Source organism: Pan paniscus, chromosome 23 (genome assembly GCF_029289425.2).
Source record: "Pan paniscus chromosome 23, NHGRI_mPanPan1-v2.0_pri, whole genome shotgun sequence".
Lineage (NCBI taxonomy): Eukaryota > Metazoa > Chordata > Mammalia > Primates > Hominidae > Pan > Pan paniscus.
In genome coordinates, this window is record NC_085927.1 from 35,851,321 (window position 1) to 35,878,681 (window position 27,361).

Consider the following 27,361-nt stretch of genomic DNA (forward strand, 5'->3'; position numbering starts at 1 on the left):
ACGCTCCACAGAGGAGGAAATGGGGGCTCCCAGCAGCAATGAAACTTGGCCCTGGTCCCACCCCCAGGAAGTGACTGATCCAAGTCTGAGGCCTAAGCCTGTGCTGCTTGGTGTTGAGTTGAGAGGCCTGGGGGAGCTCCCACGAGCTATGAATGCCCTCTTGACTCCAGTGACACATATGAGAGCCAGACTAGCCCTGTCTGCCTTGCTCATCACTAGGTTCCCCTGGGGCAAGGCGGCAGGACCCAGCTGGATGTAAATGTGGTACCTAGACCTGGAATGTGAAGCCGTGAATAAATGAGAACATGAGATTGGTCAATGGCCAGGCTGAGCAGAAATGAGAATGGGCTGAGACAAGGGAAGGACACCTTTAAATAAACCTTATAGTGGCCGGGCGCAGAGGCTCACGCCTGTAATTCCAGCACTTTGGGAGGCCAAGGCGGGCAGATCACGAGGTCACGAGTTCGAGACCAGCCTGGCCAACATGGTGAAACCCTGTCTTTACTAAAAGTACAAAAAATTGGCTGGGCGTGACGCATGTCTGTAGTCCCGCTACTTGGGTGGCTGAGGCAGGAGAATCACTTGAACCTGGGAGGAGGAGGTTGCAGCGAGCTGAGATCGTGCCACTGCACTCCAGCCTGGCAACAGAGTGAGACTCTGTCTCAAAAAAAAAAAATAATAAAAAATAAATAAATAATAAAAAAAGAAAAAAAATGAACCTCCTAGTGCGTTATAGTGGAAATGCCCTTAGTCTGAGTCCTGAGTTCTAGTCCCAGCTGTTCTGCCACTGGTCTGTGTGACCTGGGGCCACTCACTTGCTCTCTCCATGCCTCAGTTTCTCCATCTGTTTCAACAAGAACCATTATTTCTCGTGAGCACAAATCAGGCTGTAGGTGGGAGCTCCTTGGTGTGGGACATAGGGGCCCGAAAGATGCCCAGTTTGGGCTTAATGAATATATGGAGAGGGTCCAGTCCCCTTTCTGTGTCTCTATGAGACAACTGTCCCTGACCTCCCTCTATTTGGTCCTAGGACGCGCTGACCAGCATGATCAAAAGGTCCCGGCTGCACTTTATCCACTGCCTGGTACCAAACCCTGTGGTGGAAAGCAGGAGTGGGCAGGAATCTCCAACACCACCGCAGCCTGGTAGAGACAAGCCTGGGGCAGGTGGACCTCTGGCCCTGGATATCCCAGCACTGAGGGTCCAGCTTGCTGGGTTCCACATCCTGGAGGCTCTGCGTCTGCATAGGACAGGTAAGAGACAGCTAGGACACAGCACCTTGTCTCTGACTCCTGGGATATGTCCACCCACCAGTGGCAGCCAAGGGATGGGAGCCCCTGCCATGTACTAGGAGCTTCACACCCAGCATCCTGGTTACTCTTCCCAGCAGTCTTCTGAGATGAGGCCACTGATGCTCAGAGAGGTGGAAGTACTTGCTCATGGTCACATTGCCTGGACGTGGCAGAGCCTGGATCAGGACCCAGCTCTCTTTGAGTCTGAAGCCCACTGTTTTTTTTTTCTTTATTTCTTCTGAAAACACACATACACACACACACACACACAAACAAAATGGGATACATGTACAGCACATGCAGGTTTGTTACATAGGTATACGTGTGCTATGGTGGTTGGCTGCGCCTGTTGAAAAAGCCCATATTATTTCTAGAATTGCCTGTACACTCCCAGAAAACTAGGGCTGTGTCTTCCTTTTAGCCATGAATTTCTAAGGAGCATTGTCTTGCAACAGAGGGTGGAATTCCTGTGATGAGTGATATTTTGATGTTCACAATGCTCAGTTTGGTTTGGGAGGTTGCTGTGATCCCAGGAGATGACGATATGACTTGATGAGGGCTCATATCACCCAGGGATACGGGAGGCCCTGAGGCCTAGAGGAGGGAGCTTCCTACTCTCACTGGGAGTTTGGGGAAAGCTCACAGTGATGTAATACCATAGTCAGGCCTTGAAGCATAAGAAACTGTCACCTCTGGCAAGGGGAGGGAACATTAGGCAGAGGGATCAGCAAGTATGAAGGATGGAGGCATAAAACGGGCAGGTTTTCAGGGAAGTGGATTCAGAATGAGCAAGGAGTTGTGGGAGAAGAGGCTGAGGCATCCACCAGCGCAGGCTGCGAATGCCTCTGTTGGGTTATCACCAGGTCCACCTGGGGAGATGATGGGCTGGCAGGGGGATGGGGGGGTTCTAATCAAGGGATTGAAGTTTTTGGGTCTGTATTTTAGTAAGCAAATGTGCACCTGATGTCCCCACATTAGCTAATCTTAGGAGTTGAGTTTGATCTCAGTCCTTGCTATTCTTTTCTGCCTCTCAGTCTCCAAAGGCCACCACACTGACTCCCTTCTCTGACAGTTAGAAATGGCTCAGACATGGCCATGCTCTCTGCAGAGGACAGGGTGGCTGGGACAGGCAGAAGTCTCAGGTGAGCACCTCATTTGGTTAAAGTCTCCGTGGTCACTAGTGCCCTAGTGTATGGTCGCTTCTCCCATCTCCCCCTGCTGGGTTAATAATGGACCCCTGGGCACAGAGTATTTGACTGGGAGCAGCTAGAAGCAAAGATGAGACCCTCACTCCGCTGAGCATATCAGTGATTTTCCCTCCCACCCGCACAGCCGCAGAGGAGGGAGACAGATAATGTCACAAGAGAAGAGGGGGATGGTCACAGCCAGTGGCTGGTCCCCCACACTTAATCGATTCTATTTGGCTGCTTGGCAGGAAGTGCTGGGCCTTTGCAGGCGCCCTGCGCCTGGGTCAGACTGTTAGAATACCTGTGTGCACACAGGGTCAGGGCATCCCGTTCCTGTGTTCACGTGACCTCACGACACCATCTCTGTTCTCAGTACAGCCTAGCTCAGCCATGATGAACTTTCCAGCTAAGCGAAGGGTTGATATCTCATGGTAGAAATGTCCAATTTCTGTCTCCTAGACCTGGTTCATTTCCTCTTTTTATTTCTATTGTAAGTCATGTTTGTCTGTTTCACACTCACATGAGATAGATTTGTATGCATACACAGATACATCAAATATTTATTATTTGGAATCTGTGCATATATAATGTATATATGCATATATACACATGCATGTGTGATACATACTCATGCATGCTATTGAGTACCTACTACGTACTAGACACTGTGTTGTCACATATACTAAATGAGATCATTTTTGCTGTGCTAAAGGTATGTAGTAAACATTCATTAAACATTACCTATTGTGCAGCCTGGTAGGCACAGCTCCAACTCTGGAGGGAAATGGTTTGGCCTTGATTCTGGCCGCCACCTCTCACCAGCCGTGTGACCCCAGGAAATTCCCTAGAGCTTATCTCCCTGTCCTCTCCTATAATAGCTCATATTGCTGAAGGCTGCTATGGGGCTGGGTGCATTAATAAGACAATAAAGCTTAGAAAAGTGGCAGGTTGTGGAAGAACACATAATACCCATTAGCCGCTTTTACTATAATTGTCATCGCATTTAATCCTCATAGTGACCATGTGAAGATAGATCTTGTTATTCTCATCTGACAAGTGAAGAAATTGAATCTCAGAAAGGTGAATCATTTGTCCCAGTCACGGGGCTCATAAGCACAGAGACGGGACATGAACGCAGATAGGTCTGCCCTAAAGGAGGCTGGTAACCTCCCAGGTCCCCCATCTCTGTGCTGTCTGCATCCTTCAAAGCTGGTCTGAGACCCTCCTCTTCCCCAGGAAGTCTTCCAGGATTAGCCACACACACAATTGCTGTTCTTCCTAGTTGATGCATCTGGCTTATTGTGAAGTCTCGAGTGGAGTGAGATTTTACCATACCTTTTCTGATCCAGTCACTTGAGGGGTCTTTCTGAAGCAGTTGAGGCTCTTCTTGTACCCAGGGAAGAGTCTAAACCTCGAGACCTGGAATTTGCATTCAGTTTCCTTTGGGACCTGGTCTCTGCTCGTCTTTGGCTACTCTCCGCTGCCTGGGTTTGAGTCCCAGCTGAGACAGTTACTATTTTGTGTCGTGTAACTAGGTGAATTCATCTCTCTGGGGCTGAATTTCCCCTTTTGTAAAATGAGGATGATAACATAGGCCCATGAGTGTCTATAACACGAGGAAGTTGTTACCCTAGTGATTTGCACACATAAGCTCTCAGTAAATGCTGGCTGTTACTGTGGACTATAAAATAATTTTTTTCTTTTTTGGGACAGTGTCTCGCTCTATCACCCAGGCTGGAGTGCAGTGGCACGATCATGGCTTGCTGCAACCTCTGCCTCCTGGGCTCAAGTAATTCTCCCACCTCCAGAGTAGCTGCGACTACAGGAACGCACCACCACGACTGGCAAATTTTTGTATTTTTTGTTGACACCGTGCCCAGCCTTGGAATGTATCTTATACTTCCCTGTTCTAGGTCTTGTCTGTACAGCCCCCTCTGCCTAGACTTCTCTTCCATACCAAGTTCTTTTGGAAAACCCTATGGCTTCTTCAAAAACTGAATCTAATGTCATTTTCTCCCAACAGCTTTTCAGGTGCCCCTTCTCTTCCCAGTTCCCCACATAGAAGGATGCAGTTGTGTCCACCCTGCATGGTAGACTTACAAATGCCCTTAGAAACTGCCCAATGCAGCATGCTTCACATACAGTGTATGGGGTGGTAATATGTGTTAGACAAAACACTTTCCTTTGTCAAACAGGTTTGGGAACCTCTGGGCTAACGTTGGGAAACTCAAGGCTTATCAGGCATCTCCCCTGCATGAGTTCTCAGAGCCTTTGACTTGGATGCTGACATGGCTTGTGGACCTTCCAAGAGGCAGATGAGTGTGCAGCTTTTTCAAACTTTCAGTGGAGCATTTTATAGGGTTTGTGTTCTCAGGAACACCTCTGGGAAGTGCCAATCAAATATAGTCTCTTAAATTAACAAATGGAGAAACTAAGGTCCCAAGAGATGAGTCCATGCAGCAAGTTAGTAGCCAGGCTAGGAAGCAGGACCCTGAACTCCTGTCTAGGGGTTTAGGGAACTGGGCTGCGTCTTCTCATCTGGACTCTGTGCTCTTCTCCTGCCTGCTCCTACCTCCCTAGGCTATGCTGACCACATGGGGCTCACTCACTTCCGCCGGCAATTCCAGGTGCTGGACGCTCCACTCCTGAAGAAGCTCATGTCGACCTCCGAGGGAATAGATGAAAGGAAGGTAGGTGGAGCACATGCGAGAGGGGTGAAGGCCCTAGATATGGATATGTTGGTTATCGGATATGTTCCAAGGCTGGGCACGGTGAGTGGCTCATGCCTGTAATCTCAGTGCTTTGGGATACCCAGGTGGGTGGATCACTTGAGTCCAGGAGTACAAGATCAGCCTGGGCAATATGACTTTGACTAAGGACCAGTGGGCTCATGTTCCATAAGGGATTGCCCCAGGGGGCATCTGGACCAGCTGGAATCTGAAAGCAGGACCATGGGGGCAGTGCTGAGGGCAGCATGAGGTTTCACTCAAATCCTTGCTCTAGACCAAACCCCTACAACAATGTCATTTGGGACCCGACTCAGCCCAGAATGACCCTTCTGACCCCTAGATAAGGAACTTTAGGAAAAGAATAAGAATAGAGTCATGAGAAGAGAGCATCCCAGCTAAAAGGGACCCTAGCAAGGTGAAAGGTCATCATTTGCAAAGTGTGTTCCATTCAGCACCAGCACCCTGGGGTGGTCTATGAAAAGAAGGCTTCAGGGTCCAAAATGTTTAGGAAATATTTACATCAGGGCCCCATGTTTGAGAATTCTAATGAACATCACTCCTTAGGGCCTTTGCACGAGCTGTTTTCTCTGCCTGGAGCACTCATTCCCCGGATCTTTGCATGGCTGGTGTCATCTTGCTATTGAGATCCCAGCTCAGATACCATTCTTCATCACATCCTCTTGTTTTGATGTTTATGTAGCACTTATCTGAAATAATGTGAATCTCCTCTGTGTTTTCTGGCTTCCAGCAAGAGCTCAATAATTTTTTTGTTGAGTTAATGAATGAATGAATGAATGAATACCCAGACCTAACTTTGTATTTTTGTCCCTGTGTGTCTTCTTTCTCCAACTACACCGTAAACTCATGGAATCTCATCTCTACTTCCAGTGCCAAACTTTCAATAAATGTTTCTCTTGAGAATGGCCACAGGCTTATCGATGATTAGAGAGCTTGTTAGAATTTGCAAAGCCCTATTTCATCTTCATAACAGCCCTGCAAAAGAAGAGCTATTACACTCCATTTACAAAAGAGAACACCACGTTTCTGAAGATGAAGTGGCACTCCTGAGGCCACACAGCCAGGCATTTGTGGGTTTGCTCCTTGGACTCAAGTTTCTCAATTCCAGGGGAGGATAGTTTAAAGAGCATAGTTCATAAAGGGAGGTAGTTCAAACTGACTTGAATTTGATTCCCAGCTGGGGCTGTGTGAATGTAAACTGGTTATGTCATCTTTCTGCCTCAGTTTCCTCGTGTGTAAAGTGGGAAGGACCACAATGCAGAAAATACATAGGGGATCCACATAATTTCAGGATAAGTGCTACAAAAACTAATTAAACAAGTGGATGTGATGGAGGATGATAGCTGAGCTGGGATCTGAATAGCAAGATGAAAGAGTACTCCATGAAACTCGATGGAGTGTTCTGAGGATGACATGTAATAGTATAGTTCATGTACCTTACACAGGTCCTGGGACATAGTAAGGGCTCAATATACATTAACCACCATCATCAACATCAGCAGCAGCACCATCAATATCATCATCCTCTTTCAAATCCAGGGCGATGACACACAAGCCGCACAGACCATGTGTTCACAATCCTGTTGCAACTGCATGTGCCTGTGTGTGCCTGAGATCATCAGCACTGCAGTCCTCAATGAATGAGTCAGAAGACTAGATGTAAAGTCACAATTCTTAGGTGTCTTCTTAGTTCTTCTTTGCAGTGGGCACCAGGGCACAGGCCACTTTCAGTAGACAAGGCAATGGCTTCTGCAGGGCCCTCCTAACTCACTATGGAGGGGACATCACCCCCAGATGTCTGTGGCACAGGGCTGTCCCTTCTCTGGGTAGTGGCCCATTTTGGAAGCCATGAAATTCTGCCTGACTTGGTGCTATCAACCACTCTGTACCAGTCTTCGTTCATGGGGTTCCTTATTCTTGGTCTCTGAAAATTTGACTTCATTTAGAGGGGCTGAATGGAGCCACTGAGAGGGTCTTGGGCTCCTCTGTGGTTGAAAATGGTGCAGGAGTCAGGTGTGGGGGAGTTTTTTTGTGGAGGCAAAGGGTGTAGCATATGGAAGTGTTTCTACTCTGAATGAGTCAGCAGTTCTCTGTTGTAGCCAAACCAAAACCACCTCCATACACGCTAGAGGCCTCAGAAAATGGAAAATTACAAGGAGAATGGACTTGGTTGGGAATTTTTGCTTCTTCTTATTCTTTTTTTATTTGCTCACAAATTTTATTTGCTGCAGCATAGAATTTTGGTAGCAACGAAAAGAAACACCATCCTGCCTCTTATGAAAAAACTGATAAATATTCATTTGCCAGGCCACATGATATGCCATGAATTATACATGAACACGTGCTTGGGTGGGCAAACTATCAGTTTCTGTGTGCAAAGCAGTTAAGACCTCAGGATTTAATAAGACAAGGTTGACAGCTAGAAAAGGTCAATATTGTCATTAGACACTAGACGGCAGCAGAGGGGATTCATTGTCCGGGTGTAAAATGGGTCTTGGTGAAGTCCCCTGTGGGTCTAACGTGTGGGGTCTGAATGTTGGTGTTTCATGCCAAGACTGTTTGCCAATGAAGTACTCTCATTTGGTGGGTACCTGATGGATATATTGTGTTCCTGAAACAAAAATAGCATATGTCTTTTATCACAGATGCATAAACTCTCATTACAAAATATCAGACATACTATGAAAAGGTTACAGAACCATGAGCTAAGACAGTATTCAAAATATAAAGCCTTCCCACTCTGGGAATCATCCTCATTTCACAGCGTAGGCAGCTGAGGCCATGACCACCCAGCCAGGTAGTAGTAGAGCTGGGATTTGAACTCAGGCTCTCAGATTCCTGACATAGGGCTTAAAAAAAAATTATGGTAAAATACACATAGCATAAACTTTACCGCCATAACCATTTTTAAGTGTGTTGATCAGTGGTATTAAGTACATTCATATTTTTGAGCAACAATAAGCACCATTCATCTCCATAATTTTTTCGTCTGGCAAAATTGAAAGTTGGTACCCATTAAACAATAATTCCCGATTCCTCCTCCCCTCAGGCTCTGGCCATCATCATTCCACTTTCTGTCTCTATAAATCTGACTATTCTAAGTCCATCATAGAAGTAGAACCATGCCGCATATGTCCTTTCATGACTGGTTAATTTCACTTTGCATAATGTCCTCAAGGTTCATTCATATTGTGGCAGGTGTCAGAATTTCCTTCCTGAGGCTGAAAAATATTCCATTGTGGATGTATACCTTATTTTACCTGTCCATTCGACTGTCAGTGGATGTTTGGGTTGATTCCATGTTTCCTTTTCAACTTTTATTTTAAGTTCCGGGGTACACATGCAGGTTTGTTGTAACAAACTTGTGTCATGGGGGTTTGTTGTACAGATCAGTTCATCACCCAGGTATTAAGCCTAGTACCCATTAGCCCATTAGTTATTTTTCCTGATTCTCTCCCTCCTCCCATCCTTCCCCTCCAACAGGCTCCAGTGTGTGTTGTTCCCCTCTATGTGTCCATTTGCTTTCATCATTTAGCTCCCACTTATAAGTAAGAACATGTGGTATTTGGGTTTTCTGTTCCTGCATTAGTTTGCTAAGGATAATGGCCTCCAGCTCCATTCATGTTTCTGCAAAGGACGTTATCTCATTCTTTTTTTTTTTTTTTTTGAGATGGAGTCTTGCTTTGTTGCCCAGGCTAGAGTGCGGTGGCACGATCTTGGCTCACTGCAAGCTCTGCCTCCCAGGTTCACACCATTCTTCTGCCACAGCCTCCTGAGTAGCTGGAACTACAGGCGCCCGCCACCACGCCTGGCTAATTTTTTGTATTTTTAGTAGAGACGGGGTTTCACCATGTTAGCCAGGATGATCTCGATCTGACCTCGTGATCCGCCCACCTCGGCCTCCCAAAGTGCTGGGATTACAGGTGTGAGCCACTGCGCCTGGCCCTCATTCTTTTTTTGTGACTGCATAGTATTCCATAGTGTCTATGTACCACATTTTCTTTATCCAGTCTATCACTGATGGGCATTTAGGGTGATTCTATGTCTTTACTATTGCAAATTGTGCTGCAATGAGCATACATGTGCATGTGTCTTTATAATAGAAGGATTTCTATTCCTTCAGCTATATGCCCAGTAATGGGGTTGCTGGGTTGAATGTACAAATATCTCTTGAAGACCCTACTTTCTTTCTTTTTTTTTTTTTAACTCTTGTTTTAGGTTCAGGGGAGGTCCACATGCATGTTTATTATCTAGGTAAATTTCATGTTACAAGGGTTTGGTGTACAGATAAGTTCATCACCCAGGTAATAAGCATGGTACGCAATAGGTAGTTTTTCAGTCCTCACGCTCCTCCCACTCTTTACCCTCCAGTAGGCCCTGGTGAGACCCTGCTTTCAGTTTTTTGGGGTATATACCCAGAAGTGGAATAGCTGGATCATATGGTAATTCTATTTTAAATTTTTTGATGAGCTGCCATACAGTTTTTTATAGCAGCTGTACCATTTTGCATTCCCACCAATACTGCACATGGATGGCAAGTTCTCCACATTCTTGCCAATGTGTTATTTTTTGTTTTGTTTTTTTGATAGTTGCCATGCTAATGGGTGTGAGATAGTGTCTCAATGTGGTTTTGATTTGCATTTTCCTCATGATTAGGGGTGTTGAGCATCTTTTCATGTTCACACAGGAGTTGAATAGAAGCCCTCTGAGGGCAGGCAAAGTATTTAGTGCAGTTCGTTACAGGACATGCCATTCATGGATATTAACTTTAAATAATTATCATTAATTTCATCCAACTTTAACCAAGTGCCTGCTTTTCACCAGATCCTGTGCTAGGCACCAGCAACTTCCATACAGAGCTGGCTTTGGGACACCCCAGGAGATGTCACTAAAACATTTGATGTTTCCAAGGGAGGTGAGAGTGGGGCACTCAGGGAAGACATTTCAGAAGTAGGTGATGCTTGAGATGAGGTTTGTGAAACACTCTGGAGGAACTGAGTAGGAGAAAGGTTACAGGACATTCTCATGTTGGGTACAGGATTGCAAAGATCTGGAGTCATGGAGGTGCATAGATAGTTTCGTGGTGCTGGAGCATAAAAGATGCCAAGTGCCAAGTAAAGGGGCTGAGGAGTTTGACAGAAGCAAATTCTGGGTTCTTGTTAGCCAAGTTAGAGAGTCTGGGCTTTATCAGGTGTTCAGTGATGCTCCTCTGAAGGGTTTCAGCAGGGACGTGGCATAGCAGACCTGATCTTTGTGACTTGGACTGGCTTCAGCAAAATTATGAAGGAAGCAAAGTCCATGCTGCCCATTCCATGGTCCTCTCTAGGAAGCAGTGTCTTCATGCTGACCTCTGGCTATTCCAGAGTCCCCTGTCTCCTCTAGACACCCAGGCACATACTGAAGCCTCCCAAATGACCCTGTCTTCTCCCTGTAATCATCTTCAGTTCCATTCCTGTCTCCCAGGCTACCTCCTCTAGTTAGATGATGCTTTAACCTACACCAAAGCCTACATAGAGTGAATACAAGGGTGGAATCTCAGGCAGGTCAGTGAAGGCACTCTTTCAGCTCACCTTGGCTACGTCCCAGATTCTGGTCCCTTCCATTTTTCTGCTGCTGAAGCAGGAGTTGCCAAGTCTATCTGATCGACGTGAGGAAACCCTTGGGCCTGCCCTCCTCCCCGCAAAGTGTCTACAGTGTTGATTGATTTTAGCCGGCAAAATCTCTGTCCCTGAGGACTTGATCTGAAGAACATAATTAAGGGCTGTCAATCCATCTTCTCAAAGGCAGCCACTGTTATTCTGTCTCCCACCCTGGCAGACACTCCCAGTTTCCTGTGAATTCATCTCAAGAGTCTTTATCTGCTGGGAAGAAACTCTTATGAGCCCATGGCCAGGGAGGGAGCTGTCTGCTCTCTAGGTGCTGAATAATTATTCATGGGCTCCCACCACCTTCGCTCCTGAAATTTATTCATCATCCCTTTCTTGTTCACCTTGCTGTCTCCCTCCAGTTTGGGTCTATTGTTTTGTTTGTTTTTTGAGACAGAGTCTCGCTCTGTTGCCCAGGCTGGAGTGCAGTGGTGCTATCTCGGCTCACTGCAACCTCTGCCTCCTGGGTTCAAGCGATTCTCCTGCCTCAGCCTCCTGAGTAGCTGGGACTACAGGCATGCGCCACCACGCCAGGCTAATTTTAGTACTTTTGTAGAGACCTGGTTTCGCCATGTTGGCCAGGCTGGTCTTGAACTCCTGACCTCAGATGATCCAACCACCTTGGTCTAGCAAAGTGATGGGATTACAAGTGTGAACCACCGTGCACTGTGAGCTGGGTCTATTGTTTTAATTATTTTACATGTTTTCCACTCAATTTTAATCAACCCAATGTAATTGGTGTGTGCATGTGCATTTGGTTTTTGGATAGTTTCTGCCTTTTTCCAGGCATTTCATTTATAGGCTTGAGCATAAATAGTTAAAAAACAGACACAGTTAGCACCCTTATGGAATGATTTGGCCACTTGTGTGAGAGTCTCAGTGGTTAAAGTATGTGATTTAGAGTCAGATAGACTTGAGTTCAAATTGTGTCTTCTTCCATATCTCTCTCTATGAATCCACGCCCTTGATACTTGATAGCTGTATGACCATAGGCAACATATAGTATGGCATAGCAAAGTGTCTGGTACATTATAGGAGCTCAACATATGGAAGCCATTGGACCATGGTGTGGGCTTCATGGGGGCAGGTGCTATATGAACGGCAGCCAAATGGTTCACAGGATGAGTATCCTATTCCATAGACACAGATTCTTCATATCAAACTGTTCATTGAGGAGTGAGTTGGGGAAGCACTTTGCAGCTATGGCTCTTCATTATTTCTGGAGTCTCTCTGCCTGTCTGGCATATACAGCCAAATGTGAGATGTCAGCCCATATGCTTTTTGGGTACACTCTTCTTGAACATTGGAGAGAAAGCTCTTTGCAAAATTCTAGGAAACAATGGAACTCTGTAAGTGGGGGCTGTGGGTTGGATGTGACTGAAATCAGTTAGACCCCAAAATCTGGGCTCAATTTGACACAGGCTATCGGAATTTTCCTACTTAAGGTGGAGAGATCTCAGGTTTGCCAAGAGCCATGTTTGCTGAGGTGTAATGTTGACTTACAGTGAAGACGATGACCCATCTATGCTCAATGCCTGGGATGCTTCATTGAATGAATCTTACTAGTTGTGAATTCGAAGTGGGATAGCTTAACAGGTTAAGGATACAGATTCTGGAGTCAGGCTTTCTGAGCACATACTGTGTCTAATCTGCTCACTGGCTGTGTGACATTTGACAAGTCACTCAGCCTTTCTTTGACTTAGTTTTATTATCTTAAAATGGCATACTAATAGTTTCTAATACTGTTGATAGGAGGATTGAGCAATTTAACGTATTGACATGGTGACTTTCATATACACAGAGTAAATAATAAATGTAATCAATGATGATTTTGTTGTAAAAATAGTAATTTTACTATTTCTATGGCTTTTAATGCCCCTTCTATACAATGAAGGCTTTAATATTTGCCTTAAAAACCTCAAATAATTGTTAAGATAAAATATTTTTTGATTAATAGTAGTAGATATTTAATCAACTGATCATCTCTAAATACATTTGGATAGTTTTTGATTTTCTGACTATTATGAAAAAGGATGTTGTGAACATTTGCATATCAGTCTTTGCATAGAAACATGTTTCTACTTTTTTTGGGTGCATTCTTGGAGGAGAATTGCTAGGTTATATGGTAAATTTATGTTTAAGTTTTAAATATAACTTTTAAAGAAACTGTCAAGTTATTTTTCAAAGTGGCTCTACCATTGTTCATCCTCACTGGCAATGTATGAGGGTTTCATTTTCTATCCTTATCAATACTTGGAATTGTTTGCCTTTTTGATTCAAGCCATTCTGTTGTGTGCAAAGCGGCATCTCATTGTGGTTTTTTAATTTGCATTTTCCCTAATGATGTTGACTTTTTTTTTTTTTTGCATGTGCCTAGTAGCCGTTTTATCTCTTTTTTTGTGAAATCTCTATTTTTTTTGCCCATTTTAATTAGGCTGTTTATCTTATAGAGTTGTACTAGTTCTTTATTTGTTCTAGACATAATTATTTATCAGATGTATCTTTGAAAATATTTTCTTCCAGCCTGTGGCTTGTCTTTTCATTTTCATAATGATGCACAGAGATTTTTATGAAGTTCAGTTTACTAATTTTTTAAGTGACTGGTGCTTTTTTCATATCTAAGAACGCTTTACCTACCCCTCGGTTACAGAGATATTCTCCCATTTTCCGCTACAAGATTTGTAGTTTTAGCTCCTCCGTGTAGACATTTGATCTGTTGTGAGTTAATTTTGTGTATGGTGTAACATACATGCCTATATTCATCTTTCTGCATATGGATATTCAGTTGTCCCAGTATCATTTGTTGGAAAGACTATTATCATTTCTCCCAGTGAATTGTGTTGGAACCTTTGTCAAACATTTATTGGCCATAAATAAAGAGTTTATTTTCGTAATCTAAATTCATTCTATTGGTCTGACTGTGCTAATTAGTAGCATCTCTTTCTTTCTGCCTCTTTATTCCTTGGTCAGTGTAAATAAACTTCATCAGTTTTGTCTTTTCAAAGGACAAATTTTTGATTTCACTGATTTTTTTCTCTGTTGTTTTTCTGTTTTCTTTGGTTCTATTGTCTTCTATTGATTTCCACTCTATGTTACTTCCTTCCTTTCACTTGATTTGAGTTTTCTCTACTTTTCCTGGTTTCTTAAAATGGAATCTTGCTCAAATTATTGGTTCAAAATCCTTCTCCTCTTCCAATATACATGGTTAAAGCATACATTTTCCTCAAAGTACTACTTTGGCTGCATCACACAAAAATTTTCATTTAGTTCAAGATATTTTCTAATTCCTAGTGTGATTTCTTCTTTGGCCCGTTGTTTATTAAGAAGTGTATTAATTTCTACATATTTGGAACTTTCTTACCTTTTTTCTTGTTGGTTTCTAATTTAATTCCATTTTAGTTTGAGAACATATGTTATATGATTTCAGTACTTTTAAATTTATTTTTGTTTGTTTTATTGAGACTTATTTTGTGGCCTAATATATATCTAGGAGAGTGTTCAAAGTGTGCTTATAAAAAACATGTATTCTGTGGTTGTTGAGTAGTCTATAGATGTTAGTTGGGGCAATTTGGTTGATAGTATTGTTCAAGTCTTATATATCATTGCTATTTTTTTTTTTGAGACAGGGCAGGCTCTTGCTCTGTTGCCCTGGCTGGAGTGCAGTGGCACGATTATGGCTCACTGCAGCCTTGACTTCCTGGGCTCAAGCGATCCTCCTATTTCAGCCCCCTGCGTTGCTCAGACTACAGGCATATGCCACCACACCTGGCTGATTTTGTTTTTTAGAGATAGGGTCTCACTGTGTTGCCTAGTCTGGTCTCGACCTCCTGGGCTCCAGCAATCCTCTGGCCTCAGTGTCCCAAAGTCCTGGGATAACAGGCGTGAGCCACTGTGCCTGGCATGTTGCTCTCGTTTATGTTTAATTGTTCTGTAAATTATTGAGAGTCAGGTATTACGCTCTCCAACTATTAATGTTAAATTTTCTATTTATCCTGTCATTCTATGCATTTTTGCTTCATGTGTTTTGGGGCTCTGTGGTTAGGTACAGACATATTTATAATGCCGTATCTTCTGGATGGATTAACCCTTTGTTGCTATAAAATGTCTCCCTTTGTTTCTAGTAATGATTTTTGTTTTCAATTTTAAACAAAATTTAAAACAAAATTTGTCTGATATTAGTATAGCCACTCCAGCTATCTTATGTTTAGTGTTTACATGATAGATCTTATTTCATTTTCCCCCTTCCAACCTATCTTTGTATCTAACTGCATCTCTTACAGATGGTATATAGTTGAATCTTTTTACAAAATCCAGATTGACAATCTCTGCCTTTTTATTAAGGTGTTCAATATATTGATCTGTAATGTGATTTACATTATAGCCATTTTGCTATTTTCTGTATGGGCTTCACGCCTTCTTTTAGTTCTCTCCTCCTTCACTTCCTTCTTTTGTGTAAACTAGGTATTTTCCAAGGGGCCATTTGAACACCCCTTCTAGTGATTGTTCTATGGATTACAATATGTATTGTAATTCAAGATGCTCCACTTCAGGTTAATACTAACTTAATTCTGGGAAAATATAGAACCTTTGCTCCAATATAGCTCACGTCTTCCTCCTACCTTAGTGATACTATTGTAATACACAGTCTACCCTCCATATGTATCTGTGGGTTCTATATCCATGAACTGAACCAACAACTGACTGAAAATATTTGGAAAAAAAAGGATGGTTGTGTCTGAACTGAACATATACAGACTTATTTTCTTGTCACGGTTCCCTAAACAACACAATATAATAACTATCTGTATGGCATTTTACATTCTATTAGGTATTATAAGTAATCTAAAGTATACAGAAGGATATGAGTAGGTTATTTGTAAATACTGTGCCATTTTATATAAAGGACTCATGCATCTGCAGATTTTTGTATCCTTTGGCGGTCCTGGAACCAATTCTCCATGGATACTGAGGGATAACTGCAGATCACATCTATATATGTTAAAAAATCAACAATGAAGCTTTATGATTTTCTTTTATTTAATCTTATGTCTTTTAGGTAAGTTAAGGGAAGCAAAGGAAAAAAATGAAGATTTTTACATTTTCCTATGTGTTTTTGTTTTCCTATGCTCTTTAGTCCTTAAGTATTTGAATTACGTATGATATGATACCTTTCATCCTGAAGGACTTCCTTTAATGTAAGTGAAACAGTAAGGCAGGTCTCATAGCAATAAGTTTTCTCAGCCTTTGTTTACCTGAGAAGGTCCTTACTTCACCTTCATTTTTGAAGAATAATTTTGCCATATACGGAATTCCTGATTGACATGTTTGTTTTTTCCTTTCAGCACTTCTAACATGTAATCTCACTGCATTCTGGACTTCATTGTCTCTGAAGATAAGTCAGCCACTAATTGTTTTGATGCTTCCCTTTACACAATAAGTTATTCCTCTCTTTCTGCTTTCAAGATTTTCAATAGTTTATAATAAATCTTGGGGTGGCTTCTTTGTGTTTATCCTATTTGGAATTCAATGACCCGCTAGGATGCATAGACTTTTTTGGGGGGGGGGTGTCAAATTTGGGAAGTTTCTAGCCATCATTTTTCATACTTTTTAAAATCTTTGTCTTTCTCCTGTTCTTCTGAGACTCCTGTTGTGCATATATTGGCACGCTTGATTTGCCATACATATCTCTGAGGCTCTATTTATTTTTCCTCGTTCCTATTTCTCTCCGTTCTTCAAATTGGATAGTTTCTATTGATCTATTTTCAAGTTTGCTGACTCTTTCATCTGACATCTCAGATCTGTTGTTGAGTCCCTTTGGTGAATTTATCATTTCAGTTAATTTACTTTTCAAATGAAGAAGTTCCATTTGGATCTTTTAAAAACAATTTCTATCTTGTTATTGACATTTTTTATTTAAGGAGTCATTATCATTACACTGTCCTTTAATTCATTAAGCATTGTTTCTTTTAGTTCTTTGAACATACTTATAATAGCTGTTTTGAAGTGTTTGGCTGTTAAGTCCAAATTCTGAACCCACAAAGATACTTTCTACTGTTTCCCCTCACCCTTAGTTTGGATCATAATTTTACGTTTATTGCACATCCTGTCATTTTTGCTGAAGACTGGACATCTTAGATGATACATTATAGCAAGTCTTCATTCTGATCTTTTCTTAATCATTTAGTATTATAACTTGTCTTGACTAAAATTACAGGATCTGTCTCCTCATGGTGTGGGACCACTGATATCTCTGCCCAATTTTTAAAAATTTGTGTTTTTATTTTAAATCTGACTTCCCAGGAGTTGCTCCTATGTCTGCATAGCTTAGAGTCAGCAGAGGTTGTTATCAAACATCTTGAATATTTGAGGCTTTTCCATTTTCCTGTTGGATCCGTGTGGGGGTTGGGAAATGTACTCAGCATTCAGGCAGTTCCCAGTTATGCTTCAACCTCTACGTTCTGTTTGGCCCTTTCACATAGTTTCTGCCTGTACACATGGCTTCATGTTCAAATAAATAGGGATATGTAGATAGTCAGGGCCTTTTCCAGTCTCTCTTATTCTTGTGTTTAGCCTGGAGCCAGGAATATGTGGGAACTTATCAAGCCCACTGTGGCTGTCCTATTTCCTGTGTCTCCTGTTAAATTTCTGGCATGTTTAAGGTCCAGTGCTTGCCTCGATCAGGACAACAACCTTAGGCTTAGCTGTGCCATTGGCCTTCCTCATTTGTTTCCTGCCAAAATTGCTACTGTTTCTGACAATGCTCCCAGGTGTGGGTTTTTTCCATGCTTTGCTCCATATAGGTGAGCCCCTTCTGGAAGCAAAGCTGTTGTTTTTCACAGCTGCCTCACCCTGGAAGAACTACTGCAGAGAGAGAGACAGAGCTGGGGTGGGTGGTGAGTGGGAGAACCTGTAATCAATATTGCCACAAACTCTCACTGTTTCTACCTGAGATCCAATAGGTTTTCTTGAATAAATGCTTCTCATTTTGTTGTATCCCATTGTCCAATTTCCAGAGTATTGAACCTGTGGTTGTTGGAAATTTTATCCATATTTATCTTGTTTTGGGGGGAGGGGAGAGGATTTTTTAAGCTCCACCATTCTGGAAATATCTCCCTTATATGCTACTTATATGACCTTATTAAATCTCCACTACATCCTTGTGGGACAGGCGTGATTACACCATGTTGTAGAAAGCAAACTGAAGACCAGAGAGGAGGAGAGGCTTGCTCAGGGTCACACAGCTAGTGAGTGGTGGAACTGATCCCAGCGTTGGAGGGTGGAGAAAAGATCAGGAGCTGATTCCTTGGGTTCAAACCCCCTACCATCACTTCCTAAACACGTGAGCTTTGCCAAGTCATTTAATTGCACTGGGCCTCACTTTCTTCCTCTGTAAAATGGGCATGAATTAGTACCTGCTGCAGAAAGTTGGAAACAAAACAAGTTACGTGTAAAGCAGTTGGAGCAGGGCTCAGACTCAAAAACAGACTGAAAACTGTGTTTTCTTGGAGCAAAATGGCCACATTTGACTCACGAAAAAGCAGCATTTTATGCTGCAAAGGATAAGTTTCAATTACCTGGGCAATTCCAGTACATGGAAGAGGTGATTCCATAAAGACACAGAACAAGGAGGAATTTCTTAACAGTCACTTGGATCCTTGCTGTGTCTTTTTCCACCAACTGGTTGTTGGACAATGGTTATGTTATGTTGAACTAAATGAAGTGATTGATATTTGACCTAAACCAATGACAGTTTCGTATGGTTCAATCTAATTGTGATGTTAAATGGGGATAAAAATAACAGCATTTAAGTGCAAAGTAATTTATAAAGTCCTTTTCATATAGTTTCAATTAATTCTCTGAATTGCTGTATGGTCCAGGCAGGGAATATTCTCACCACTTTGCAGGTGGGGAAGAGGGTCAGTTGTATAATTTAATACCTGCACTTACCGACTCATGCCACTGTTTGAATCCAAGCTTTGTTGTATGTAAAATGAGATCAACAGAACAGAATATCTGTGTTAGGGCTAATATTCTCAGCTACATAGACATCTAAAGAGTTCTCAGAAAGCAAAGAGCTGGAAAAGGAGCCTCAGTTATGGTGGGTTGAGCATGTGCTTTGGCAGGGTTTGAAGTGTATCTGAGAAATGGGGGCCTTCATTCATGTTTTGCAGCACTGTTCCAAGGTTTTGACCAAAACAGAGGTGACTATAAGGATGAAATAACTCCTAACATTTATTGAGTGCTTACTATATGCCAGGTGCTATGTAGCCCTGCACAAGCACAGCCTCAGAATTTTCTGAAACAGGTGCCGTTATTGTCCCCATCTTTCTGAATGGAGTCTGAGGCTCAGAGTAAAGCACTTCCCCAAGGCCACACAGTTTATGGAGTGATAAAACCAAGATCTGAACCCAGATGGATCTAACTCTGGATCATGATTTTTTTTCCCCCAAAACATCTGCCATAGACTTTACCTCCAAGGTACACTTAGAAAAATTTCATTGGTCATATATTTCCTTTTAAAAATTCATCCATCTTATCTTCAGTCAATTTTTTATTTTTTTTTCTTCTTATGTAGAGAAAAAAGGCATTATATTTTGGATATATTGGTTTTATTCATTTCTACCACCTACAGCTCCCTTGGAACATGTTTGGCTAAAATGTGATAAGTGAAACCACCGACATTTTGGAAGAGTGTCATGGAATGTTCTTCTAGGAGGTTGGAAGATGGAGCTTCCTTCCTGATTGCAGTCTGGGACTAGACTTTTAATAAGGATTTTTTTTTTTGATATCTTAGGAAGTTTTCTGTGATGTCTTTGACCCATGGAATTGAAACTCATTTACTAAATTACTCCAGCCTCATAATACCTTTTGCTTCCTGAGCATTGCAATTACTTTTCTGACAGTTTATTCTTAAAATAGACTTTCTGATTTTCAGTGAGTGAAAGACCAATGAGGGGGTAGTATGAGGGTGGGTGGGAGGGGAATTGGCAGTCACTAAGCAACCAGGCACAACCTGGGTTTATCTGAGAGTCCAAATCTCTGGCTGATTGTTTCAAAGCCTGCACCACTATTTGACAAGGGGAAGATTCCATTAAATGGCGATTGGTCCATGCTGCATCCAGAAATCTCTTTGAGTAAAATTGTTTCTCCTGCATGGGGCTGCTTTTCCTCCCTATGGAATCTCTCTGGTTTGGGTGTTTATTCATTCAGTCATCATATCTATTGGGCTCCTACTGTGTGTATAGAACAGTACTATAGGCTGGGCACAGTGGCTCACACCTGTAATCCCAGCACTTTGGGAGGCTGAAGCAGGTGGATCATGAGGTCAAGAGATGGAGACCATCCTGGCTAACATGGTGAAACCTCGTCTGTATGAAAAATACAAAAATTAGCCGGGCGTGGTGGCACATGCCTGTAGTCCCAGCTACTTGGGAGGCTGGGGCAGGAGAATCCCAGCCTGGTGACAGAGCGAGACTCCGTCTCAAAAAAAAAAAAAAAAAAAAAAAAAAAAAAAAAAAAAAAAAAAAGAATAGTACTATAGTGCGTACAGAAAACACAGGCTCCTCTGCCATAATGTAGATCAGGCAGGTGAGGTTATTGACCATGTCATTTATTTAGCAAATATTTGTGGGAGTGAGGCAGTCACCAGCAAGAGCAATGAGAGAAGCATAGAGCGGGGAGGCTATCACAGGAGGACTTAGTGAATTACTAGGCACGCAGTACTGTTCAAGACATAGCTGTGGCCAGAAAGAACTTAATGGGAATCTGTCTCTGCCCTGTGTGCAAACTTGTAATCTTGAAAAAAAGCCCCTTCATTTAGTTTTTGTTGTGTGTGTGTATTAAAATATATATAACATAAAAGTTAATCTTAACCATTTTAAGCATACAGTTCAGTGACAGTATATTCTCAGTGTGGTGCAACTATCACAACATCCATCTGCACAACGCTCTTCCTCTTGCAAAACTGAAACGTTATACCCATTAAACAATAAGCCTTCATTTCCCCCTGTCTCCAACCCCTAGCCACCATAATTCTTTATTCTGTCTCCACGAATTTGGTTACTCTAAGTACCTCCTTTATAAGTGAAATCATGCAGTACTTGTCCTTTTGTGACTGACTTATTTGGCTTGGAATAATGTCCTTGAGGTTCATCCATGTTGTAGCATGTGTCAGAATTTCCTTCCTTTTTAAGGCTGAATAATAATCCATTGTATGGATAGACTACATAGTGTTTATCCATTCATCCATCAATGGACATTTGGGTTGCTTCCACATTTTGGGTATTGAGTATAATGCTGCTATGAACACAAATGTATAAATATCTCTTCAAGACCCTGATTTCTTTCTTTTTTTTTTTTTTTTTTTGAGACGGAGTCTCGCTCTGTTGCCCAGGCTGGAGTGCAGTGATGCAGTCTCGGCTCACTGCAAGCTCCACCTCCCAGGTTCATGCCATTCTCCTGCCTCAGCCTCCCGAGTAGCTGGGACTACAGGCGCCCACCACCATGCCCGACTAATTTTTTGTATTTTCAGTAGAGACGGGGCTTCACCATGTTAGCCAGGATGGTCTCGATCTCCTGACCTCGTGATCCGCCCACCTCAGCCTCCCAAAGTGCTGAGATTACAGCCGTGAGCCACCGCGCCCGGCCAAGACTCTGATTTCAGTTCATTTATGTATATACACACAAGTGGGATGGCCAGATCATCTAGTAATTCTATGTTTAATTATTCGAGGAACCTCTGTACTGATTTCCCTAACAGCTGCATCCTTTATTTCATTTCGTATCTTTGGTTTTCTGCTCTGTAAAATAGGAGGATGAAACAAATTGGTGTGTGTATGAAGGCAGAGTGGATGGCACACAGTAGGTGCTCAGCACCTGCACCTTCCTGTGTGAGGTGGGGCTCTGTTAGCCAAAGCTCACAGACATGTGGGGTCATCCTCCGTCCTGGCGCATCAGCCATCGAGCCAGCTTGACTTTCCCCTTTAGGATCCTCCTACCTTCTATGCTGTCTAACTTCTCTCTTCTTTTCTCCCCAGGCCGTGGAGGAGCTCCTGGAGACCCTGGATCTGGAAAAGAAGGCGGTGGCTGTGGGGCACAGCCAAGTGAGTAGAGCTGCTTTCTTACAACATTCTGCCCATCACATCAGGGACCCAGAGATGACCTTATTCTTGTCCTACCTCAATTGTCTATTATCTCTGTACGTCTCCTTTTTCCCAAACTGAAGGTAGAGCTAATGATTTTCTGCCCTGCCTATCTTACAAGGTCCCGGAGAGACAATGTCATAATATGAGTTGAAATCACACTGGGAAATATCATTTCTTGGAGGCTTCACTCCTGGGGACCCCAAGTGGTTTGGAGGAATTAGCATTCTGGTCCTCAAGATGACCTTCTGAGTCTCAGAAAGAGCTGCCATAAAACCTGAGAAGAACTGCTCATCTTCACTCACAGCCTTTTAACTTCTACTTTGCAACCAGCTCTAACACAGCTATAGTCATAGCTGATGAGCAGCAGTAAGGGAAAAGAAAGAAGGGGCTTGAGAAGAAAGCCCGTGATTTTTCAGGTTGACAGAAATAGCTTTTCCCAAACTGGTGTTGAGCCAAAAGCTCTTCCAAATATGCTCAGATGTTTAGAACAGAATTTCACACTTCCCCGATATGCTTATATATGCTGAAGTTTTCAAGGTGGGATACATGGTATTTAGGGTTTCTCAAACTATTTGACTGTGGAACCCCCAGCCTTTTGTTTGTGTGGAATACCTAGTACCATCTTCTGGAGCTAGTGTTCCATGGATTATAGTTTGGGAAGTGGGGCACGGAGATTGTAAACTCAAGGACCAAGGAGTGGGGGCAGGGGAAAGGGACACAGCTTAGAAATACGAACTAGAGGCCGGGCGTGTTGGCTCATGCCTGTAATTCCAGCACTTTGGGAGGCCAAGGCGGGCAGATCACCTGAGGTCAGGAGTTCGAGACCAGCCTGGCCAACATGGTGAAACCCCCATCTCTACAAAAAATTTAAAAATTATCTGGGCGTGGTGGTGTGCGCCTGTAATCCCAGCTACTTGGGAGGCTGAGGCAGGAGAATCGCTTGAACCCGGGAGGCGAAGGTTGCGGTGAGCTGAGATCGTGCCACTGTACTCCAGCCTGGGCAATAGAACAATACTGTGTCTCAAAAAAAAAAAAAAAAAAAGGAAGGAAGGCGGGAGGGAGGGAGGGAAGGAAAACTGGAGAGGAACAGACCAAAAGAAAGACTACTCCACACATTTCCCCACCTAGTTACTTACTGGTCGATGAATGCCATCTAAGAAAACTTTGTCAATGGCCTTCCACCTCCAGGAGCTATGTGAGGTGCTGGGAGAGTTCTGCTCTCCAGGAGCCCACCAGGGTGGCATTATTGGCTATTTGTACTTCATGGAGCCCTCCCTATCATATGCATCCGTGAGAGCGGTCCTTTCCTCGGGGAGCTCACAGTCATCTACACTGGCTACCACCCCTCAGCCCACCCTAAACACACTAGTGTCTCCCCACTGGCCTCTTGGTCCTGCTAAGGTATATGGTGGAACCTGTTATTCCGCTGTGATCTCAAGATACTTTATCCTGATAGGAGTTGCAGCATCCCAAGTCTTTGAAGCCTTTTTCAATAGAGAGAGTAAACCTGTCAGTTACTGGACTCCCACGCACTATGTGAGGCAACTTCACATTTTGTCATTCTTTGTTCCTCACTCACAGTCTTCTGTGAGATATCAAGTGTGTTCCTGCTTTACAGATGAGGAAGCTGTGCCCCTGGGAAATAAGCCTCTTTTCAAGATCCTATCTGTAGCCAAGGGTTCAGACTCCACGCAAACCTGCATTGGTCCAAATGCCAGGGTCTTCTCCATACACTCTGGGTCCTATTGTTTATGAATGGAAATGCAGTCACGTGTGGCTTAACAATGGGGATACATTCTGAGAAATGAGTGGTTAGGCAATTTCTTCACTGTGGGAACATCACAGAGTGTACTCACACAAACACAGATGGGATAGCCTACCACGCACCTGGGTTAGATGGCACAGCCTATTGCTTCTAAGCTACAAACCTGTACAGCATGTGACTGCACTGAATACTGTAGGCAGTTGTAATACAATGGTAATGATCTGAGTATTTAAACATAGAAAAAGTAGAGTAAGGATCTGAGTATTTAAACATAGAAAAAGTAGAGTAAAAATATGGTATTATAATGTTATGGGCTCGCTGTTGTGTATGCGTCTATTGTTGACGGAAATGTCATTAGGCGGTGCATGACTGTACATGACATATTCTTTACAGATGGATCTTTACGGTCCTGAATCTGTGGAATTGTTCTTCAGCTCCAGGAACTTCATCCTTCTAGACCAGCAGTTCTCAAAGTATGGGCCCTGGACCAGCAGCATCAGCATCGCCCAACAGCTTGCTAGAAACACCCCAGACCTAGTAAATCAGAAACTCTGGAGGGGGGCAGGGCTGGCAATCTGTATAACAAGCCCTCTAGGTGATTCCAATGCACTCTCAAGTCTGAGAACCACTGGTCTAGATAATGACTCAGTTATGTCATAAATATGAAAATCAGTGCCTATGATCCTGGCAGCTCTTGCAGAAGAAGAAAGAAAACAGTCGTTACATGCAGTTTACAGTGGTAGGAGTAAGAAGTCTGTACACCTAAACATTCAGATAATAAAATATGACTATTATTGAATAATACTTGGTATTGACTGAGAAACTGTCAAAAGCAAATCAAAGTCAATGTGTCCTTTTGGAGGCCAGGCTGGGGGATACTGAGACCTTTAAGGGCAGATGCAGCATCTTACGCATTGCAGGATTGGCATGTAATAATGGAGAAGGCTATGAAGCTCAGGGGACAAGAGAATCGGCTGACCCAGTCCACACCCAGGCTCCACCACTTCCTAACTGTGTGAATCTTCAGTGACTGGTTTAACTTCCCTGAGCCTCAGTTATCTGTAAAATGGGGCCATTACTTTCTACCTTCCAAGATGGCTGTGGGTATCCATAAAGTGTCATTTAACAGGGGGTGGCTGTCACTACTTTTTGAATACATTTGTCAGTGAGGCAAGAGGCTTATCAAGCAGGATAACATTTTAATGTTTAAAGAATTAAACTCCTCTAATCTGTAAAGTGACTAAGAGGAGAGGAGCTAATTCCTTGGCGGTACCAGATATGGAAGCTGTTTCCATATCAGATTTTTTTAAAACCTGGGCCTTCAGCATTGTTAGAGGAAAAACAGTTTGCATGGTTTTGTCCCCCATGGATTCCTTAAAAGTGGGGCTTTGGGGATGTTACACTCTGTTTGCATCCGATAAGCTGCTGGACCCATGAAAAGCAAATAATTTAGATTTTTCTTCGTGATTTTTCAGCCTCTGGCGCCTTATCAAGGCTTGTGCTGAGGGCCATGGCATTTGTGGGAAAGGTGTGATTCCACGTGCAGTCGGCCTTCTGGTCGGCAGTATGCTCTTAAAAGGCAAAAAAAAAACAAAAACAAAAAACAAAAAACCAGAGAGAAATTGAGATAAGATTCTGCAAAGGCTTATTCCCATTCTGTGTATGGTTGTTTCCAATTATCTTTTTAATGAAAGCTTCATAATCAATAGTGGTTTTGGCAGCACCCGCCATCTATTGTAATATACGAACTGGTGCTGTCATAACTTTGATCATTGATTTTTTTTTATAGCAGCTTTTGGGACTCACTAGCTTGTGAAATTAATACAGTCATTATTGAAGCAATCTGATAGGTAATGAGCCAATTGTGTCTTTATTTCAATGAGACTAATGGTCTTGGTGGCCCTGTCTGATAGGAAGTGTTCTGCAAAGCCGTGGAGGGTTAGGAAACAGAGTTAGTACCAACTGGGCATGCTAATTTTTATTTTCCCATTGAGAAAAGGCATAGTGCAGGATGGTCAGAGATGAGTGGTCTCCATTACGAAAAATAGGGTTTAGGGTAATGGAGAATTGATCGAGACCCTTTGTTCCACCTGGAATCAAATTGCAGTTGAACCTCGCACTTCAAGTGCTTGTATCATAATGGATAAGAAAAGGCAGCTTCATGTTGACAGACATTGAGAATGGGTGCAGGAAATAAACCTGAAGTTCTGGGCTCAGGTCTCAGCTTTGTTGGCAACTGATTATGCAAACTTGAGTCAATTTCATAACCTGCCTGAGCCAGTACATTCCTCATAGAGCTGTTTGAGTATTAAAAAGAGACCTAGGAGAAAGCACTTTGGAAAATGTAGATGCGTGTAATGTTCATGCTATTCAGTGATAATTGTACCCTTGTCTGAAGTCAGATAGAGGAAAATAAATCCTAGTGTTGCCACTTGCTTGTAATGGATCGTGGGCAAATGCCTTTTTTTTTCAGCCTTAGTTTTTTCCTCCATAAAATGTGAGAATCATCATAACTACCATATAGGATTAGGCATGTAAAGTGTTTTACCTGCATGTCGAGTGGTTATTTAGTCCAGTTCCAAAACACAGTAAGTGCCCCCTAAATGTTATCCATTAATTGATAATGTCATCAATGAATACAGAGTTATCCAGTGTCTCCAGATAACCCCCTCTGGGATTATAAACCACATGTGACAAAGAAACACATGGGACTCTTTTTAGAAATAAGCAGCATAAGGGCATCAGAAAAATGACTCCTTCCCCTGTCACTGACTCAAATCCCACCATAAGAGCATTTTTCCTCTGCCTCTGGGAAGTTGAGAAAATGACCAAAGCAAACCAGAGCTACCCTTGCGCATTGGCAGGAGCAGGCCTGGCCCAGAAGCTTCAGGTTCTCGCAGAAAAGTATTTAACTCAAACCTCCAGGACTCTCTGCCTTAATCTTTTGCTGACAGTCAGTCCTGGGGTCCTAGCTTCCCTCATTCCTGTTCCCTGCAATCTACTAGAAGGTGGCTCTGTGGGGTGCCGAGGAGGCATTGATCAGAGTGCTGCAGAGGCCATCATCCATTATTGATGAGCTACGGCCTGGAAATCGTGTACTGAGAGCTGTTTTCTGCTAGATCCCTCAGCATCTCTGTGGGTGGCACCAGCCCAGCCCCATCCTCTCCAGACCAAGAGGACTGCCATCCCTTCCCCCACTGTCTCTGCCCCTCCTTACAAGGCTGGACTGAGGTGTTTCTTTTTTCTTTCTTTTTTTTGAGATGGAGTTTTGTCCGGGCTGGAGTGCAATGGCACTATCTTGGCTCACCGCAACCTCTGCCTCCTGGGTTCAAGCGATTCTCCTGCCTCAGCCTCCCGAGTAGCTGGGATTACAGGCATCCACCACCACACTTGGCTAATTTTGTATTTTTAGTAGAGACGGAGTTTCTCCATGTTGGTCAGGCTGGTCTCGAACTCCCGACCTCAGGTGATCCGCCCACCTCAGCCTCCCAAAGTGCTGGGATTACAGGCATGAGCCACCACGCCCGGCTGGAGTGAGTTGTTTCTAAGCCACTGCTTCACTCAGATTGCTGTGGGTGCTT

General features: G+C 43.1%; 1 protein-coding gene across 1 annotated transcript in view; it reads left to right on the top strand.

The window, feature by feature from the left end:
• Nucleotides 1-27,361, top strand: part of MYO18B (myosin XVIIIB) — a 268,281-nt gene that overhangs the window by 84,000 nt on the left and 156,920 nt on the right. The window contains exons 18-20 of the mRNA XM_034948321.3: nucleotides 1,031-1,253; nucleotides 5,060-5,169; nucleotides 21,908-21,973. Of these exons, the coding sequence (XP_034804212.2) occupies nucleotides 1,031-1,253; nucleotides 5,060-5,169; nucleotides 21,908-21,973 (399 nt within the window). The remainder of the gene's footprint in view (nucleotides 1-1,030; nucleotides 1,254-5,059; nucleotides 5,170-21,907; nucleotides 21,974-27,361) is intronic.